Source organism: Mobula birostris, chromosome 3, assembly GCF_030028105.1.
Source record: "Mobula birostris isolate sMobBir1 chromosome 3, sMobBir1.hap1, whole genome shotgun sequence".
NCBI classification, from domain to species: Eukaryota; Metazoa; Chordata; class Chondrichthyes; order Myliobatiformes; family Myliobatidae; genus Mobula; species Mobula birostris.
This window is the reverse complement of record NC_092372.1, coordinates 14517488-14539328: the sequence shown is the minus strand read 5'-3', so window position 1 is coordinate 14539328 and position 21841 is coordinate 14517488. Positions and strand designations below refer to the sequence as shown.

General features: G+C 41.4%; 1 protein-coding gene across 1 annotated transcript in view; it reads left to right on the top strand.

Moving 5' to 3' along the window:
- Window positions 1-227: 227 nt before the first annotated feature.
- nars1 (asparaginyl-tRNA synthetase 1) overlaps window positions 228-21841 on the top strand; it is a 35315-nt gene continuing 13701 nt past the window's right edge. Inside the window, exons 1-10 of the mRNA XM_072252240.1 lie at window positions 228-331; window positions 8911-8993; window positions 9085-9150; window positions 9842-9934; window positions 11035-11124; window positions 12430-12508; window positions 13163-13233; window positions 13456-13542; window positions 15394-15615; window positions 18632-18831. Coding sequence (XP_072108341.1) covers window positions 286-331; window positions 8911-8993; window positions 9085-9150; window positions 9842-9934; window positions 11035-11124; window positions 12430-12508; window positions 13163-13233; window positions 13456-13542; window positions 15394-15615; window positions 18632-18831 — 1037 coding nt within the window. The 5' untranslated portion in view covers window positions 228-285. The remainder of the gene's footprint in view (window positions 332-8910; window positions 8994-9084; window positions 9151-9841; window positions 9935-11034; window positions 11125-12429; window positions 12509-13162; window positions 13234-13455; window positions 13543-15393; window positions 15616-18631; window positions 18832-21841) is intronic.

Here is a 21841-nt window from a genome sequence, read left to right as displayed (position 1 = left end):
TGGGTGTGAAGCATTGCAGCCGCTCCGTTATCAATCGCGGACTCTCCCTCGCCTCATCTGCACACGCCCTTCCATTCCCGTCCATCTGCCTGATGCAATCTGCAGCCAACCGGCTCCCGTGTGCGCAGGCGCGGGCGCTGATTGATAGTTGGCAGGTACGCCGGCCGTCCAATCAAAGAGTCAGTAGCGGTTGAAGAGGCGGGGCAGGACGTCATAATTTTCCTTCCTCCTGCCCTCCCGTCGTTAGTCGCCGGCTGCAGTCCAGTCGGGTCGGAGAGCTGCAGCATGTCGTCGGGGGACCTGTGCCAGGGGACGGCGGAGCTGTCGCTGGGTGAGGAAGGGGGATCGGGGGCTTCGGAACGCTGAGCGGCGCGGCGTGTGCCCATTCTCCTCCCGGGCGTGGTGCGGCTGAAGCCGGCTCCTTGATGCTGCTGGTTCAGACCCGGTGCTCGGCCGCTCGCGGGCTAGTTTCGATTTCTCAAAATTGGGTTTATTATCACTTTCGTATGCTGTGAAATTTATGGATTTGAGGTAGAGGTAGGGTGCAAAGGCATAAAATTGTGTCCGCTTCTCATCTGGGTTGTAGCCTTACTCTGCAGGGGTCATTAGAAAGTTAATAGGGACATGGGGCCACTGCATCCATAAGGAACGTTTGTGCTTGGGCCACTTCAGAATCACGTTCATTATCTATAGACAATAGGTGCAGGAGTAGGCCATTCAACCCTTCGAGCCAGCACCGCCATTCACTGTGATCATGGCTGATCATCCACAGTCAGTACCCTTTTCCTGCCTTCTCCCCATATCCCTTGACTCCGCTATCTTTAAGAGCTCTATCTAACTCCTTCTTGAAAGAATCGAGAGAATTGGCTTCCACTGCCTTCTGAGGCAGAGCATTCCACAGAACCACAACCCACTGTGTGAATAAGTTTTTCCTCAACTCTGTTCTAAATGGCCTATCCCTTATTCTTAAATTGTGGCTTCTGGTTCTGTACTCCCCCAACATCGGGAACATGTTTCCTGCCTCTAGTGTGTCCAATCCCTTAATATGTTTCAATCAGATCCCCTCTCATCCTTCTAAATTACAGTGTATACAAGCCCAGTCGCTCCAATCTTTCAACATATGACAGTCCCACCATCCCGGGAATTAACCTCGTGAATTTACGCTGCACTCCCTCAATAGCGTGAATGTCCTTCCTCAAATTTGGAGACCAAAACTGTACACAATCACTGACGTATATTGTGAAATTTGTTTGTTATGTGGCAGCAGTACAGTGCAATACTTAAAAATTGTTAGAAGTTGCATAAATGTATAATGTAGAAGAGGACCATTCAGAAATCTGATGGCCGAGGTAGATCTTCTGGACTTCATTGCTACCGTAACCTTATCAGTAGCCATTAGCACGCTAGACCTGCTGAAGGGTCTCAGCCCGAAACGTCGACTGTACTTCTTTTCCACAAATGCTGCCTGGCTTCAGCATTTTGTGTGTGTTGCTTGGATTTACAGCATCTACAGATTTTTATTTCTTGTTTTTGAGATCTTGTATTCACTGCGAGCGCTGTTGTGGTTCCCTTCTGCTTATCTGGGTTTCACTCTGGCTGTGCTGACGTCCTTGGAGATCCCGCTGGGACACCAGGCCACTGCGAAGCGTGTGCACTTTTTGACTTCAGAATCAAATTTATTCTCACTGACCTGTGCTGTGAAATGTAAGCACGGGATTCTGCATATGCTGGAAATCCAGAGCAACGCTCCATCCCTTACCTTCTCTACCTATCGCCTCCCAACTTCGTACTTCATCCCCCTCCCCCATCCACCTGTCTTTACCTGTCACCCTCTGGATTATGCTTCATCCCCTTCCCCACTGCCAACCTTTCTCTGGCTTCTAATCCCCCTTCCTTTCCAGTCCTGATGAATGGTCTCAGACCGGAACGTCGACTGTTTGTTCATTTCCATAGATGCTGCCCGACCTGCCAAGTTCCTCCAGCATTTTGTGTGTGCTGCTGTGAAATGTTTCAGTGTTTTTTTTTGCTGCAGAAGTGCAGTGCAAAGACATAAAAATTGCGAAGTTACAGAAGAGGAATAACAAGCTGGTGTTGCTCATAGACCATTAAAATATCTGATGTCCGGTGTATATGTCTACAGGGTTTGCTATGGTAACCTGATTAGAGGCCACTATTACCAAACAGAATGGATATATTCACTGCAAACGCTGTTCAGTTTCCCTTCTGCTTGTACCCTGCTGTCGTCTGGGTTGTACTTTGACTATGTTCAGGATGACAGTGTTGTTATGTATGGTGTGATGGCCTTCATCAATCGTGGGATTGAGTTCAAGAGCCATTTGGTAATGTTACAGCTATATAATACTTAGATAGACCCCACTTGGAGTGCTGTGTTCAGTTCTGGTCACCTCACCACATAGAGAGAGTGCCTTATGAGAATAGGTTGAGTGAACTTGGCCTTTTCTCCTTGGAGTAACGGAGGATGAGAGGCGACCTGATAGAGGTGTGTAAGATGATGAGAAGCGTTGATCGTGTGGATAGCCCACGCTTTTTCCCAGGGCTGAAACAGCTAACTTGAGGGGGCATAGTTTTAAGGTGCTTTGAAACAGATGCAAGGGGGATGTCAGAGGTAAGTTTTTCACACAGAGAGTGGTGGGTGCATGGAATGCACTGACAGCAACGGTGGTAGAGGCTGATACAATAGGGTCTTTTAAGAGACTCTTGGATAGGTATATGGAGCTTAGAAAAATAGAGGGCGATGAGGTAGGGTAGTTCTCTGCAGTTTCTAGAGTGAGGAAGGGGGCTTTGGGGCTTCGGGACATGGAGTGGTGCGGCGTGTACCCCATCCTTCTGGACGTGGTGTAGCTGAGGCCAGCTGTTTGGTGCTGCTGGTTCAGACCCGGTGCTCGGCTGCTCACGGGCTGGTTTCAATTTCTTAAAATTGGGTTTATTATCACTTTCGTATGTTGAGAAATCTGTAGATTTGCAGTAGATTAGGGTGCAAAGGCATAAAATTGGTTTCGCTTCTCATCTGGGTTGGAGCCATACTCTAGAGGGGTCATTAGAAAGTTCATCGGGACATGGGGCCGCTGCATCTGTAAGGAACGTTTGTGCTTGTTCCACTTCAGAATCACGTTTATTATCACTGACATATATTGTGAAATTTTGTTATGTGGCAACAGTACAGTGCAATACCTAAAAATTGCTAGAAGTTGCATAAATGTACGAGGGGTAATTGATAAGTTTGTGACCTAAGGTAGAAGGAGTCAATTTTAGAAAACTCAGCACATTTATTTTTCCTACATTTACACACTTAGTCCAGTGGTCGTGGAGCATATGGATCGTTTCTTTGTAGAAGTTGGCGTCTTGGACCTTCAGAAGCGGTCCACAGCAGGGGTGATTGATAAGTTTGTGACCTACGGTAGAAGGAAATGAGTTATTAACTTCAAACTTCCTGCCTTTTCACTCAGAGTTGAACTGCACGTGCATGTAACGAGAGCTGTATAACTCATCTCCTTCGACAGTAGACCACAAACTCATCAATCACCCCTGCTGTGGACCACCTGGAGGTCCAAGTGGTGGGTGTGTGGAATACATTGCCAGCAATGGTGGTAGAGGCTGATACAATAGGGTCTTTTAAGAGACTCTTAGATAGGTACATGGAGCTTAGAAAAATAGGGGGCGATGAGGTAAGGTAGTTCTTTGCAGTTTTTAGAGTAGGGTACATGGTCGGCACAACATTGTGGGCCAAAGTGCTGTAGGTTTCTATGATTCTTTTTTGGGGTCGTTATATAAACAGGAGGGAAACGAGGTCTCTGAGTCTGTGGGAATCTGGTTGTGCGCGTTCAGCTTCAGAATCAGATTTATCACTGTCTATATGATGTGAAAATTGTTGTTATGCAGTGCAAAGGTTATAAATTGCCAAATAATTAAATAGTGCAAAAAAGAGGAATAGTGTTCATGAACCAATGGCAGAAGGGAAAAAGCCCTTCCTGAATCATTACACATAGGTCTTCAGGCTCCTGTACCTGCTCCCTAATGGTAATAATGAGAAGAGGGTATGTCCCTGACAGTGAGGGTCTTTCATGGTTGATGCTGACTTCCTGAGCCATTGCCCCTTGAAGGGGCCCTCAATAGCAGGGAGGGTTGTGTTTGAAATGGAGTTGGCTGAGTGCACAGCCCTCTGTAGCCTCTTGCCATCCTTTGATGCAACTAGTCAGTATGCTCACCATTGTACAGTTATGGAAATTTGCAGATATCTTTGAAGTACAAAATCATCTCAAACTCCTAACGAAGTAGAGCCACTGGCATGCCTTCTTCGTGAATGCATCAGTGTGTTAGGACCAGGGAAGATTCTTGAAGATGTTAATGCCCAGAGCTTGAAGTTGCTCACTCTTTCTACCAATGAGGACTGGTGCGTATTCTCATGACTTCCTCTCCCTGAAGTCCCCAGTCAGTTGCTTTATCTTGTTGGCACAGAATGTGAGGTTGTTGCAACACCACACAACCAGCTGATCAGCCTCACTCCTCATCACCAATTTAGTGGTTTCATATGCAGATTTACTCTTTAGTAGAACATGGAACTGAGCATGTTTTCTGTCCACATTTCTACCTCCATCTGAAAAATAGCCATTAATTGAGTAATGGCCACAAGAATCTATTTACTCATACATTAAGTATGTGCAAGCACAACCAAAAATCAGCAATTTTTTTTTGAGATACAGTTTGGAGTAAGCCTTCTGGCCCTTCAAGCAATGCATCTCTAGCAATCCTAATTTAACCTGGTGGCGGGACAATTTACAATGACCAGTGAATTGGTATGCCTTTGAACTGTGTGAGGAAACCAGAACACCCGATGGAAACCCACGCAGTCACAGGGAGAACGTACAAACTCCTTACAGGCAGTGCTGGGAATTGAACCCAGGTTGCCTGTACTGTAAAGCGTTGTGTATGTCACCCATAAATTTTGAGGATTAAAAAGAAGCCAGTAAAGAACTCAAAGGGATTTACAAAGCCAGGAGGGGCCATCAAGAATCCTTGGCAAGTGTGATTAAAGAGAATCACAAAGCATTCAAAACCTACATCAAGAGCAGAATAACTAGTGAGCAGGTAGGACCACTCAAGGCTAGAACATGTGCTTGGAGGCTGAGGATGTGGATGAAGTCCTACATGAGGAATCCATGATGGCGCCGAGCTGCGTTCTCCATTGAGCTGCAGCTCAGATTTAGTAGTGGGGTTTTTTTTGTTCAGTTTTTCTAGGGTTGTAAGGATGCTTTTGTAGACGGGGGAGTTAGATAAATACTTTATTGTTCCCGAAGGAAATGACAGTGTCACAGTAGCATTACTAGTGCACAGATATATAGATATTCGAAATGAAGTCAGAAAGAAAAGAAGATGAGTTACTTCAAACGGTCTTACCAGGTGGCTGTCATCACTTCCCCAGGTATAGGTTGACTCATATAGAGTCTAATGGTTGAGGGTAAGAATGTCCTCATATCGTGCTCTTTGGAGCAGCGTAGTTGTCTTAGTCTATTACTGAAAGTACTCCTCTTTTCAGCCAAGGTGGCATACAGAGGGTGAGAACCATTGTCCAGAATTGCCAGGATTTTCCGTGGGGTCCTTTGTTCTACCACGTCTCCAGTGTGTCCAGTTTGATTCCTGTAACAGAGCCAACCTTTCTAATCAATTTATTGAGTCTGTTGGTATCACCTGTGTTGTTGCCATTGCCCCTGCACACCACTGCATAGAAGATTGTACTGACGGCAACAGCTTGGTAGAAATTCTCCAGTCTCCCACTACTCTTTGCCACTTTGTACACATGTGCTTTTAATTTGATACTATTTTTTATTTATTTTATTAAGTTGAATTCTGGATAAGCTGGCCACCTTTTGGAGATGGATTGAGTAAGAGTAGCCGATAATTTTTTAAATGCTGTTAGTGAGACCTACAGAATTCGGAGAGAGAAAATGCCTTGGCTGCCTATGGGACTTTGTTTTTGAGTATCCAACAAGTCAGATAGCGTCAGTTTGTCTTATCGATGAAGCTTAATCTTTCCTGGATATTTTTTTTCTTGTAGCTCTCCTATTCTCTTTTCTGTTTGCTTTTGTTTCAAATGAAGCTGCATACGTCAAGATGTCCTTCATTGACTACAGCTCACCATTCAGTGCTTTCATCAGCCTGATTCCACAACCTACAGTCCTGGACCAGCGTGAATAACTTCATTCACCTCAGCACTGAACTGATCACTAAATGTAACCTACAGATGAACTTTCAAGGACTCTGTATCTCATATCTTCAGTAATATTTATTTTTTTAATATTTGTACAGTTTTTCTTTTCTGTATTGGTCATTTGTTAGTCTGTTATTTATAGTTATTCATAAATTCTGTTGTATTTCTTTATTTTCCTGGACATGCCTGAAAGAAAACAAATCTCAGAGTAGCATATGGTTGATATACAGTATGTAGTCTGATAATATATTTATTTTGACTTTGAAATAGACCCAGCCGTTGCCTTGCCAACCTAAGAGCTCATTTCCATGTCCAGTGAAACGTACTTGTAAATGTAATTCCATTTCTTAAGCATGTTTCTTTTTGTACCAAAGTCCAATGTAGAAGTTACACAAGTCTTCCTAAGTTTTAATTGCCACATACAAATGGTAGCATCTGAACAACTTCAGCGTGATGCATTTATCAGTACAGCTATTCAAGTGTGATGTAATGGTTCAAGAGTCAAAACTGAGGGGTAACCCTTCAGAACAGAGGTAAGGAGGAATTTTTTTAGCCAGACAATAGTAAATCTATGGAATGGCTCTGCCACATACTGAGTTGGATATCAAGTCTGTGGGTATATTTAAGGCAGAAGTTGATCATTTCCTGATTGGTCAGGGTATCAAAGGATATAGCGAGAAGGCAGGTGTTTAGGGTTGAGTGGGATCTGGGATCAGCCATGATGGGGTGATGGAGCAGACTTGATGGGCTGAATGGCTAATTCTGTTCTTGTGGTCTTTATTTATTGTAATTTAGTTTTAAAAAAATTATGTATTGCATTGTACTGCTGCCGCAAAACAACAAATTGAAGACGTATGCCAGTGATATTAAACCTGATTCTGATAACTTGATATGGCTCCAGTTTTGAATTATCTTTACTGGCATTTATGAAGTAAAAATCATTCACAAAAACATAATCCAAATGATTCTGGACTATAAAATGTAAAGTAGTTGTTCAAAATTATAATCTAATAATCACATTTCCCAGATGGAAGTGATGACACTTAAAGGATGGTGTGGATTAAATCTATTGTCATGGTAGAGAAGAATGGGACTGATAAATATCAAACAAATAAAAGTGGATAATTTACTAAATTGAAAATCAGCTGCTGTGCAGATTATGTTGCTAATAGAAGTAGTCCTAGTGGAAGGTCACAGCCTGAAATGTCAATGTTTATTCCCCCTCCCTCCATAGATGTTTCCTGGCTTTCTGAGTTTCTTGAGGATTTTTTTCCCAGCATCTGCAGAATCTCTTGTGTTTAGAAATAGTCTTCTTTTTCTGCACTCATTAAAACATCTGCTTGTGATGTTAGTAACAAAAATATGTGCCTAATTAGATTATTCCTGCATGTACAGTCCTGGACCTGTAGATATTTGTAAAAGGATATTTCACTGAAATGCATATTGCTGCAAGGTTGTGTTGATGATTATTTTACGAAAATGAAAGAAAGAGATTGGTTAGCATATCCTGTATCTTTTATACAAGAAACCAAAAATAGAGTACACATACATGCTTTTTAAGTACAAGTCGATCTTCTATAATCCGGCACCATTGGGACCTGAGGAGTGCCGGATTAGTGAAAATGCCGAACTACAGAAGGATCACATTAAGCATAATCGGTGCCGGATTATTGAAGGAACCGGATTACAGGTAGTTGGGTTAGTGAAGGTCGACCTGTATAACCTTTTTTGCCTCTTGACGCAAACTGATCTCTTTCAGACTAATCATGTTTGTTTAGGTCACCTTTAATGAGTAATATTTGGAAACTAGTAAATTCAAGCTCGCTTGAAGAGATGAGTGCATTGTCTAGACTGACTTTTGTACAGAACAGATAATAAATACTGTATTGTTGTTGGATTTTCCTCATAGATTAGAAGAGGAGCCGGTGTTTCAGCAAGTATGCCTAGTTGGTATCTGACTGAGCAGCCTTATTTAGGATTCAATCTGCTCATCCCACGCGGAGAGGGGGCTGGAAAAGGTGCCCTAAAAATAGCCTGCCTACTCTTGCCCACACATATTGCCCTCACATACTGTTGCCAGAATATGTTGGCTCAAAGGTTGACAACCCCTTCAAGGAACATTGTACTCAACTCAAGTGATTGCACCGCTAGTTGGTATCATCAGAAATTGATGAGTCATGGGGCACCATAGCACAGAATCAGGCGTTTGGCCCATCAAATCCATGCTAAGCTATTATTCTGCCTAGACCTAGACCATAGATAGTCATAGAATTCATCTCATTTTTGTATAATCTCGTTGAACACAATACTATTGTTACATCTGGGTTGAAGTTATCATTGGAAGATAGAATATCTTTGACTAATCAATGACTAAGACAACTGCACCTCTCCAAAGAGGTGAGGTCATTCTTCCCCTCGGCCATTAGGCTGTATAATGAGTCAACCTATAGCTGGGGAAGTGATGACCCCCACCCCTTGCCTTGTTAGACTGTTTGTGGTAACTTATTTTTTATTCTTTCTACTTCTCATCTAAAATTTATATCTGTCCCTTGTAATGCTACTGTGACTCTGTAATTTCCTTTTGAATCAATCATGTATCTATATGAGACATTGTTGAATTATTCTTGGGATGTGATATGTACAGAACCCTTTCAAATAATACTTTTGTTCTTTATATTTCGCAGGTGAATTGTACGTCTCTGAACGTGAAGGAGATGATGCTACTGGAGATGGAACAAAGGAAAAACCATTTAAAACGGCACTTTGTGTAAGCTCTCAATCAATGCTGCTGTAAAATTAATGACTGTTTCCATGAAAATGTCTCATGAATTAACTCTGTTTTTGCACATTTTTTGTAGGCCTTACACACAGTAGAAAAGGAACCATTTCCAACAATTTATGTTGATTCCCAAAAGGAAAATGAGGTAATTGCAAATGGGAAGTGTTGTTTGCAAAAATGTGTAATATGTATCCCCTTGCACCTTATTATTTAAACTAATTATTTGAGATATTAGGGTATTATGCTGATCCTTTCCGCGCATTGGGCTGCAGCCTTGCTGTTTCTTTTAGCATTTTTGTCTTTTTTTTCTACAATGCTGAGATGCCAGCTTGGCACTCAACCCAGCATGGATGGAAAGCAGGCAAGGAGACATTGTAAGGGGAAACATTATTGGGGCATCCTGGTAGCGTAGGGGATAATGCGATGCTTTTGCAGCTCGGGGATTCAGAGTTCAATTCCAGCGCTGTCTGTAAGGTGTTTGTGCGTTCTCCCCATAACTGTGTGGGTTTCCTCCCAAATGGCATATCAGTTAATAGGTTAATTAATCATTGTAAATTTTCCTATGATTAGGCAGTTAAATAGGTGGATTGCTGGGCAATTGCAGCTCGTCAGACGAGAAGGATTTACTCCGCAGTGTATTTCTAAATAAAATTTTTAAAATATTGAGAATGGGTAGGAAACAAAGGTGACATAGAATATCTTCTCAGTGATGGTCTCTTTTGCTCAGTGCAGGCAGAGAGGAATGAGGAAAAAGTAATGAATGAGTGCATTGAAATTCGTTCTTTCTGTTAATAGTGATGCTGCTGCAATGACCCTGTCTCACAATTTCCTTTCAGCGCTGGGAAGTTATATCAAAATCACAAATGAAGAATCTCAAAAAGCAGTGGCAACGAGATCAAGTGAAGGCTGCATCAAAACTTAAAAAAGAGGTTAAAAAGTTTTAATCATTGGTACCCTTATTTTGATCTTTGTCATGGAGTCACTATAGCACAGAAATAGGCCCTTTGGCCCATCAGGTCTGTGCCAAACTATTCTACTTAGTCCCATTGACCTGCACCTGGATCATAGCTCTCCATAATCTTCCCATCCATGTACTTATCCAAATTTGTTAAATTTTGAAACCAAACCCACATCCACTCGTTCCACACTCTCCTCAGCCTTTAAGTGAAGAAACTTACTCTCGAGTTCCCCTTAAACATTCCACTTTTAACCCATGACCTCCAGTTCTCATCTCAGTGGGAAAAATCCTGGTTGCATTTACCCTATCTCTGCCCCTGGTAATTTTTTCTACCTGTATCAAAACCATCGCAGCCTCCTACGCTTCAGGAAATAAAGTCTGAACGTATTCAGCCTACCGTATAACTGAGGTGCTCCAGTCCCTTCACCGCTTTGTAAGCTTTTTCTACACTATTTAAGTTGGTGTTGAATTGTTCAAGTGCTGGTAACTGCCTAGATTAAGCTATTTGCAGATGGTTTTGAAATGCACTGACTGAGCTGAGACAGTAACAACTGCCATGCTTTTCCAGCACTATTTTGTGAGAAACTTGGAGCTGTTGGTGAATTATACTTTGCTGAAATCGATCATGACCCAGACATGATATAAAATGAGGAAATCCTCTAGATGCAAAGTTTTGGTAGCCATCAGTGCAAAGTTCCCAAGTTGGTTTCCCTAAGCTTAGAATGCTGTATGCATTGTGTCTGGGGCCAGAAATAAAACATGCTTCATGAACCCATTGATGAGAATTATTAAGTGATTAGAATATGAGAAAGAAAGACTAGGTTGCACTAGGCTAGATTGCACTCATCAAGTCAGGTCGCATTTGGGAAAAGTGAAATGGTGTTAATTTTAAAAGTGCCACGATGGCCGATACTGAAATTTGTATCAATGTATTTTGTCATAAGGCCTTTTTGTGCTGCATATTTACCATGTAAAGGCTGCTAAAATTCATAAATTCTAGAAATTTTTTGTTAGAACGGAAGAGAACTGTATACTGTATTCTGCTAATGAGCATTTCAAAACTTATTACAGCAAGAAGATGCAGCGCGTCGGGAGATGAACCTGGAAGAGGCCAAAAAGATTGTTATTACACTGGACCCTAGTCTTCCGGAGCCACATCAGGTAATTGGTATAAATAGTTGATCTTCATTAACTGAAGTACTAAAAAAAAATTACCACGCCAGGTAATTTTGTACCTACCACATTTATTGGTGAATAGTGATGGACGATTAACCAGCTAATCAAAGAATGTGGCTGCAAGAGCACGCCCAATATCAACAATGGTGAGTGCAGTTCATCAAATCTAAGGAAAAGGTATCAGCTCCAGACATGACAAATGGATGATACATACTCCCCTGCCCCCAGTGCAGAGATCCATCTCTACCTGATTTGATCTACCTTCGGATAGGAGGTACAGAATCATTGGGTCTCACACCACCAAGTTCAGCAACAATTATTACCTCTCAGCCATCAGGCTCCTCAACCAGAGTGGATCACTTCTCTCACCCCAACACAAATGATTCACAACCAATGGACTCACTTTCAAGGACTCCACAACTCTCCTTCACAATATTATTTATGTATTAATATTTTGTTTTTTGACAAATTGCACATTTAGTCTTTTGCCCATTTAGTTGTTTGTCCTTGTGTAGTTTTTCGTTGATTCTATTGTGTTTCTTTTGTATCTACTATGAATGCTTGCAAGAAAAGAGAGTCCATTGGTTGAGGGAACAGTTCAGTGTTGTTTTGAGTAAAGTAATCCTCCCTGTTTGAAGGGTAATAACTATTCCTCAACCTGGTGGTATAGGACCCGAGTCCCCTGTACCACCTTCCTGGTGGCACCAGTGAGAAGAAAGTGTGGACTTGATGGTACTCAATGGCATTGTTATTTCCAAGTCCCTCACTGTCAACGTCCTAAGGGCCATCATTGATGAAAAGCTAAACTGGATCAGCACATAAATACCATATCTATGAGAACAGGTCAAATGTTGGTATGCTGGAGTGACTGGTTTGCCTGCTTATACCCCAGGACCATTCCACCTACAAGATACAAGTCTGAGTATAAGAGTCATATGTAATGGAAGCAGGCTATTTAGTCACCATATCTATGCCGACAGTGGACACCCATCCTTATTAATCCTGTCCTACAGCACTCATCTTTAGCCTTCTGTACTTGGGGAATCTAAGTGCTCAGCTCGATGCTTCTTAAGTGCTGTCAGAGGCACTCTGTCTAGCAGAACATACCTGGCCACTCTATGGGTGAAAAAAGGTCCACTTTGCCTGTATGAGCACAATTCCAACAATTCATGCGGCTCAAGACCAACCAAGATAACGTCTTGTTTATTTTCCAGTGCTTATTACGTTTGCATTTCTCAGGTCAATATTGACTGCATTTTCTTCACTGACTTGGATTTTTTTTTCACACAGATAAAAATCCGAGCCACAGGATCGTATAGAGGAAAGCGAGTGAAGCTCTTTGGTTGGGTCCACAGGTTACGTAGACAAGGTGGGTTTTCTGCCTTTTGAAACGTTTTATAAGTGAATCATAGGGTAGAAACCTTGAGAACCAAATGCAGTTTGTACTGCCCTGACAAACAGGAATTTCAGGTCAAGGAACATCTGATTTAATTAGCAGCTCAAATGTGCTTCCAATCCTTTTTCACTTTGGTTTTAAACTGCAGACTTGTTGCAATTTACAAAGTACGAAGTAACATTTATTATCAGTGTACATACACATCACCGCATACAACCCTGAGATTCTTTTTCCTGCATATCTATAGAATAGTAACTGTAAACAGGATCAATGAAAGAGCAAGTAGAGCATAGAATGTAACAAGTTGCAAATGCAAATATAAATAAATAGGAATAAATAACAAGAGCATGAAATAACAAGATAAAGAGTCCTTAAAGTGACATCATTGGTTGTGGGAACATCAATAGATTTTAATGAGTCTCCCCCCCCCACCCCAATTTTTCTAAACTTCAGCAGGTAGTGACCCAGAACCATCAAACATTACCCTTTCATTCTCGGGATCATCCTCGTGAGCTTTCTCTGGATTCTCTTCACTGCTAACAACATTTCCATTACAAAGTGAGGAGGAATTGTATGTCAGCATTTATTAAAATAATTTTATCATTTTAAAAATACTTATCTTAACAGGGAAGAACTTAATGTTTGTTGTTCTGCGTGATGGCACAGGATTTCTGCAATGTGTCTTCAATGATGAACTGGTAATCATTTTTTTTTTAGAAACATTCAAAAGCATTTCATTAAATGTTCAATCTTTAATCTGAGAGATCCATTGTCTACCTTTTGCTCAATTCATATCAGAATAATTTTCAAGTTTACAATGAATATTTGAAAACTCAGGTTCGGAAATGTCAATGTGAGGAAATAAACATTTCTGTTTTAATCCATTGTGTGTAATCTTACTACATTTCGTTTTTCTTCAGTGTCAGTGCTATAATGGACTGCTGCTATCAACTGAGAGCTCCATTGCGGTTTATGGAACCTTGCAAGTTGTGCCAGAAGGCAAAGTGGTAAAATGAATGTTTGTTTTTATTTTAAGCTTCAAAAGACAATGTAAAACTGAAGGAAAGACCAAACAAAAGTGTAACGTTACTAATCCATGCGTCCATGAAGAGCAGGGAATGCAAAGGATTTAGAAGAACCCGCAAGAAGGGACAGAAAAATCAGAATCAGGCTTATTACCTCTGAATATGTGTTGACATTTTTGTTTTTGTTAACATGAGAGGCTTAAATGAACAGTTTTAAATTTGACATCCTGTTAATAGTTCTTCAATCAGAAACAGATCTTATTTCAGGTGAACATAACAAAATGGCAAATTGTTGATTGGTGTTGTTGACATTGAATGAAAATTCTATTTATGCATCACCTATAATATGATAAGCCAACCCAAGCAGTCTACTAGTTAGTCATTTAGACAGAGTTGAAAGCTGGGCTATATTAAGGGGTATTAGGGCTGATTGGCAAACCTTTGATTGGTAAAATTGATCTTCAGGAGTGCTGTAAGGTGAAAAAGAGAAGGCAATTTCAAGAGGAAAAGAATAAGGTTAGGAAGGAGTTTAAAAACAAAGTTGAGTTTGTTAAGAGTTTGAGATAGTTTTGGATTAATAAGTGAGTCAAGTGAATACAGCACAGATACAGGCCAGCCCAAACAGTCCATGGTACCCATCCAGATAGTCCCAATTTCCTGCATTTGGTCTATATCCCTCTCAGCAGCCCCACCCATCCAAGTACCTATCCAAGTGATTCTTAAATGATACTATTGTGCTAGCATCAACACCTTACCCTGGCAGCTTATCGCCGTCTGTGAAAGCGATGCCCATGCGGTCCATTTCAAATCATTACCTTTCACATTAGATCTATGCCATCTACACTTTGTAGTTTTTGGACTCCTCTACCCTAGATCACCAATTCACTTTATCTATGCCTTTCATTATTTTAAACACAGAAGAATGTAGTTTTACTAGAAGTTGGAGGAAAGCAGATAGTAGTCTGCTGGAAGTATCCTTACTCATATTTTACCGGACACACAAGACTTTGTGGGATTCAGATCAGTTCTGAGGATTATTAAGAGCCACTCTTTCCTGACTTTATAGCACTGCTGGAGTGTCATAGTATATATATGATTGATACTGAACTCACTTTTTTTTTTCTCTTCCCTTTTCCCAACAATAGATAATTGGTTTTAGTTTGAAAGCTGTTATGCTGACAGGAAAGTTTTAGAGAATGTTACTCCTGGCCTCACAATCTACCTTGTTATGATCTTGCACTTTGCCACTTACCTGCCCTGCACTTTTTTGATAGCTTTACATGTTATTCTGCATTTTTGTTTGTTTTTTTTTACCTTATTCTAGCTCAATGCAATTTACAATGATTTGAGCTGTATAAACCGTATGCAAGACCATAAGCCATAGAAGCAGAATTAGGCCATTCAGCCCACTGACCCCATTCTCCTGCCTTCTCCTTGTAATCTTTGATGCTCTTATTATTCAAGAACCCATCAACCTTGGCCCTTAAGTATACCCAGTGACTTGGCCTCCAAAGGCATAGATTAACCACCCTCTGGCTAAAGAAATTCATCCTCGTCTCTGCTGTAAATGGATATCATTTTACTCTGAGGCTATACCCTCTAGTCCTAGCCTTCCCCACTATAGGAAACATTCTCCCCATCTCCACTCTATCCAGGCCTCTCAATATTTGAAAGATTTAAATGCGATTCGCCCCCCCCCCCCCAAATTCTTCTAATCTTGGGCAAGAAAAGCTCTTCACTGTATCTTGGTACATGTGACAATAATAACCCAAAACCAATCAATCTTCATCACTTATTGCACCTGATGCCTGCCTCTTTACTTGTCTTTTCCAGGCTCCAGGTGGGCATGAACTGATTTGTGATTACTGGGAGCTGATAGGTTTGGCCCCGGCTGGAGGTATCGATAACCTGCTTAATGAAGAATCTGATGTGGACGTCCAGCTCAACAACCGTCACATGATGCTACGTGGCGAGAACATGTCCAAGATATTCAAAGTGCGCTCTGCTCTGGTGCAGTGCTTTAGGGACCACTTCTTTGACAATGGCTACTATGAGGTTTGTTTCTTATTTCTGCAGTGCTATAGTGACTGTAAGGATGTAATAACTGATTATTCATCAGGACAGATTCAGGTTTAATATCACTGACCAATGTCATGAACTTTGCTGTTTTGCAGCAGCATCACAGTGCAATATATAAGAACTGCTGTAAGTTACAAAATAAATACATCGTGCAAAAGACAAATAATGAGGTAGTGTTCAAGGGTTCATAGACTGTTCAGAAATCTGATGGCAGAGAGGAAGAACTTGCTCTTAAAATGTTGAGTCTGGGTCTTCAGGCTCCTGCTTCTCCTCCCCGATGGTAATAACACTAAGAAGGGATGATCGGGATGATGTTGGTCCTTAAGGATGGATGCTGCCTCCTTGACGCAGTACCTTTTGAAGATGTCCTAGTGCCCATGATGAAGCTTGCTGAATCCACGACCTTCTGTAGCGTCTTTCTGCCCTGTGCATTGGAGCTACCAGGCTGTCATATAGCAAGTCAGAATGCTGTCCACCTGTAAATATGTTCAAGAGTTTTTAGTGACATACCAAATCTCCTTAAACTAATGAAACTGGGCTGCTGGTGTGCCCTCCCCATGACTGCATCAATGTGTTGGGCGCAGGTTAGATCATCTGGGATATTGATACCTAAGAACTTGAAGGTGCCCACCTTTTCCACTACTGACCTAAATGAAGACTGGTGTGTGTTCTCCCTCCTTCCTGGAGTCTGCCATTAATTCCTTTGTCTTGCTGGTATTGAGTGCAAGGTGGTTGCTGCAATAGTAGAAGGTGTCAGTCCTCTCGTATTACAGTTTGAAGTTGTTGAGAGCCTCCATGACTGTTTACCGTGAGGAATTCAATGTGATTCATGAAAGCTGGACATCATACTTTATGAGGCTTGTTCAAAAAAAATGGTGGTGGTTTGGAATGTTTTGTTTGCTACGGTAATGTAATTGGAAAAGTGAAAATTTGAATGCAGTCATTAAAATTTATTGTGAGTAGTGTATAAAACTAAGAATCTCTGATATACTTGGAGAAAGTAGATTTATTTTGAAAGGTATTTATTGATTATCTTTCGGATGTTTTGGCTGCTCTTCATCGTTCAATTGAAGGAGATGCTGTTCTCATTTCAGCCACAAACCTAAGGTGAAGCTGCATACCTCGTGTGTAAGAAATGCCATGTAGCTCTTAAGATAGTTTAATCAGAATCAGGTTTAACGTCACTGACATATGTTGTGAAATCTGTTGCTTTGCAGCTGCTGTATTTTGCAATACAGAATAATGAAAAACTATAAATTACAATACAAAATATATTTTGAAAAAAATAAATGAAATAAATAGTGCAAAAAGGGAGCAAAATAAAGTATTAACAGGTAGCCTGTATGGGTTCATTGTCCATTCAGAAATCTGATGGCAAAGGGGTGGAAGTTTTTCCTGTAAGTTTGAATGTCTGTCTTCAAGCTCTTGTTCATCCTCCATAATGGTAGCAATGAGAAGAGGGCATGCACTGGGTGATGGGGGTCCTTAATGATGGAGGCCACTTTTCTGAGGCATTGCCATTTGAAGATGTCCTCTATGCTGGGGTGGCTAGTGTCCATGATGGAGCTTGCTGAACTTACAACTTTCTGCAGATTTTTCCAATCCTGTGCAGTCATCCTTCCATACCATACAGTAATGCAACCAGTTTGAATGCTTTAATGTTACATCTGTAGAAATTTGTAAGAGCTTTTGGTGTCATACCAAGTACGCTCGAAATTCTGTTGAAACATAACCACTGTCGTGCTTTCGTTGTAACTGCATCAATGTGTTGGGCCCAGGATCGATCCTCAGAGATATTGATGCCGGCAACTTGAAACTGCTCACTCTTTCCACTGCTAATCCCTCACTAAGGACTGGTGTGTGCTCCTTTAACTTCCCCTCCTAAAGTCCAGTATCAATTTCATGGCCTTACTGACACTGAGTACAAGGTTGGTGCTGAGACATCAGTCAACCAGCTGATCTATCTTAGTCCTGTGCACCACCTCGTCACCATCTGAAATCATGTTAAAAAAATTGTGTCATCAGCAAATGTATAGATACACATTTGAGCTGTGCCTAGCGTGTGTATAGAGAGAGTAGAGCAGTGGGCTAGGCACACAACATTGAAGTGTGCCAGTGTCTTGCTCCTGCCGACACATTCATGGACTCAGACTATATATTTTTTGTGTGTTTGTATGTTTGCTGCTATCATATGTGTTATATGTGCCTTGCACCATGTATGACTGTTAGTACTGTGTTTTGCATCTTGGCCCCAGAAGAAGGTTGTTTTGTTTGGCTATGTTCATGTATGGTTGAATGGCAATTGAACTTGAACCTGATTGTCAGGGAGGAGTTGTTATTTCTAATCCACCTAGGCTGTGATCTCTTTATGAAGGGGTCAAGAATCCGGTTTCAGAGGGAGGTGCCCAGAGGCCCAGCTTTGGAGCTTTTTGATTAGCACTGCGGGTATGATTGTGTTGAACACTGAGTTGTAATCAACAAACAGCAGCCTGGTGTAGCTATTACTATTGTCCAGGTGATCCGGAGCTGAGAGGAGTGCTAGTGAGATTGCATCTGTATAGGCCTATTGTGACAATAGGCATATTGCAACGGGTTCAGGTCCTCACATAGGTAATTCTCCTCTCTGTTAGGCGATTAACTGTGGGGTAAAGATTTGCATCTCATCTGTCCATGCACCTGTCTTTAAAACCTTTGCCATGCCCACCAGCTTATGGGAACTGAGGGATAGACATCTGGAATACTGTGTTCATCCAAAATATTACAGAGATCTTGTGCAACCTTCTGCTTTTGGACACTATCTGGATTTGTGATCAAAGGTTGTAACTTGAATCTGAAAGTGAGCACATCCTCCAGCATGTTGTGTGTTGCCCTGGATTTCCAGCAGGTGCAGAATCTCTTGTGTTCATGAAATGCAGTGAATTGTTATGTAGGTGTCGAAGGGGGTGGGATTGACTTCTGTCCCTCCCCTGAATAATAATATTTTTCTTTCCAGCTCACTCCACCCACACTGGTCCAGACACAGGTTGAAGGAGGCTCCACTCTATTCAAACTGAACTATTTTGGTGAAGAGGCCTTCCTGACGCAGTCTTCACAACTGTACCTGGAGACCTGCATCCCTTCCCTTGGGGACGTTTTCTGCATCGCTCAGTCCTATCGCGCCGAGCAGTCACGAACTCGCAGACACCTGGCAGAGTTAGTGTTTCCTTTTCTTTACATTCTGATACAATCGGGAACAAACTGAGGCTGGGATATAATCCTAATTGAGAATTGGATGATAAAATCATTAAGATTTGGAATTTCTAATTGTTGTTTGTGCCTCATCTTCAACTGACAAAAAAGTATGTAGTGTTTTGCAGTCCATACTTGTCAGTTTTGTTTTAATTTGGGTGTTATTTTGCTACGTAGAATTTCCTGAAAATGACACTGAATTTGTGATTAGACCATTTAAAAAAAAATACCGACCATAGGGCATAGGAGCAGAATTAGACCATTCAGCCCATCGAGTCTGCTCCGCCATTCCATCATTGCTGATTTATTATCCCTCTTAACCCCTTTCTGCATCCGCATCCTTTGATGCCTGACCGATCAGAAAAATATCAACTTCCACCTTAAATATACCCACTGCAGTCTGTGGCAGAGCATTCCACAGATTCACCACTCTCTGGCTAAAAAAAAAAATTCCTCCTTACCTCCGCTGTAAAAAGTCACCCCTCAATTTTGAGCCCGTGTCCGCTAGTTCTGGACACCCCCACCTTAGGAAACATCCTAAAATGCTGGAGGAACTCTACAGGCCAGGTAACGTCTATGGAAAAAGAATAGTTGACATTTTGGTCCAAAACCTCAACGATGCTACCTGGCCTGCTGAGTTCCTCCAGCATTTTGTGTGTGTTGCTTGGATTTCTAGCTTCTGCAGATTTTCTCTTGTAATAGGAAACATCCTCTCAACATCCACCTTATCTATTCCTGTCAATGAGATCCTCCCTGCATTCTTCTAAATTCTAGTGACTAGGCCCAAAGCAGCCAAACACTCCTCATATTTTAACCCCTTCAATCCCAGAATCATCCTTGTGAACCTCCTCAGAACTCTCTCCGATGATAACACATCCTTTCTGAGATATGGGGCCCAAAACTGCTGACGATATTCCAAGTGCAGCCTGACTCGTGTCTTACAAACCCTCAGCATTATCTCCTTGCTTTTATATTCTATTCCCCCGAAATAAATACCAATACTGCATTTGCCTTCTTTACCACACTCAACCTGTAAATTAACCTTCTAGGAGTCTTGCATGAGGACTACTAAGTCCCTTTGCACCTGTTTGAACTTTCTCCCCATTTAGATAATAATCCGCACTATTGTCCCTTTTACCAAAATGCATTATCATACATTCGCAGAACTGTATTCCATCTGCCAATTTTTTGCCCATTCTTTCAATTTATCCAAGTCCTGCTGCAATCACATTGCTTCCTCACCTTTGCTCTTACTAATCAAGAACCTATCAACCTCCGTGTTAAATATACACATTGACTTGGCCTACACAGTTGTTTGTGGCAAAGAATTCCACAGATTCACCACCCCACCCTCTGGCTAAAGAAATTCTTGCTCATTTCTGTTATGTGGACTAGACTATTACAGCACAGAAACTGAACTGGTGGCCCCTTACGTCTGTGCTGATTTTGATGACAGACCTGTATATACATTGTCTGTATCCCTGAATTCCTTGCTCAAGTACTTTTTTTAAGTTGTTACCGCATCTGCTTCCATCACTTCCCCTAGCAGTGCATTTCAGTCACCTACAACTCCATTTTCTTTTCTGAAAAAAACCTCATAAATCTCCTTTAAGCTTTTCCTATTTCACCTTAAAGCTGTGACGTCTAGTATGTCACATTTCCATCCTGGGTAAAATACTGTGCTGCTCTGAACCTGTGGCAATGTACACAACTCTCTAAATGTAGCCTAACCAAAATTTTATATAGCTGCAACATGACATCGGATTTTTTTTATTCAGTGCCCTTTTTGATGAAAGCAAGTTTGCTGTATGCCTTCTTTATCATGCTGTATCGTACTGTCACTTTAGTGAGTTATAGAGTTCCACCCCAATATCTCTCTGTACATCAGTGCTCTGAGAGGTCCTGCCATTTACTGTATACTTTCCTCTTGTATTTGATCTTTCTACGTGCAAAACCTCATTGTTGCCTGAATTGTCCACCCAGCTCCTGCCATTTTTCCACCCATGTTTCTGGCTGGTCTGTATCCTGATGTATTCTTTGACAATCTTCCTCAATATTCACAACTCAACCAGTTTTGATGTTGTTGATAGTACCATAGTGTTTAAAGTGAATTGAAAATTCATTAATCTAGGGAAGTGCTCCATCAAATAGTGCTAGATCACCACAGCACAGAAGTAGGCCCTTCAGCCTGTCTAGTCTATACTAAAATATTATTCTGCCTCGTCCTATTGACCTGCACCTGGACCATAGCCCTCCATGTCCCACCCCATCCACGTACCTTTTCATCGCAACTGAAGTTTGAATTCAAACCCACATCCACCACTTCCACTGGCAGCTCATTTAACACTCTCACCACCCTCTGAGTGAAGAAGTTCCCTCTCATTTTCCTCTTAAACATTTCACCTTTCACCCTTAACCCATGATCTCTAGCTCTCATCTCACCCAGCCTCAGTGGAAAAAACCTGCTTGAATTTACCCTATCTATACGGCTCATAATCTTGTAGACTTATCAAATCTCTCATTGTCCTACACTCCAGGGAGAATCGTGGACTGTCTGTTACAGGACTTGATGTAGCCCATTTTTAAATCCTTTGTAACCCTGCAGTCTAATATTTTTGAAACAAAAATGTCATCTAACAAAATAGTTATAAGCCAGCAGGCTTGTCTCTGTACATGACTTCCTTCAGAACAGAATGAAAAAGATTCTTAATGTAGTCCAGACTATTATATAAGCACAATTAATTGAAGGTATAGCACTACCATTGGAGATCTGGTCTTTCATGAAGATATGTATAGCTGAACCTGAGATGATGCCCTTGAACTTGTGTCATAACCTGGTTAAATGTGGCACCAAGAATCCTGCATTGAACTAAATCACAGCATTATATGTTCTACTTTGCACAAATACTGTCTACCCTGCTGAGTATTTCTAGCTTGATTTACAAATATTTCCAATGTTGGGAGAACCTTTTAA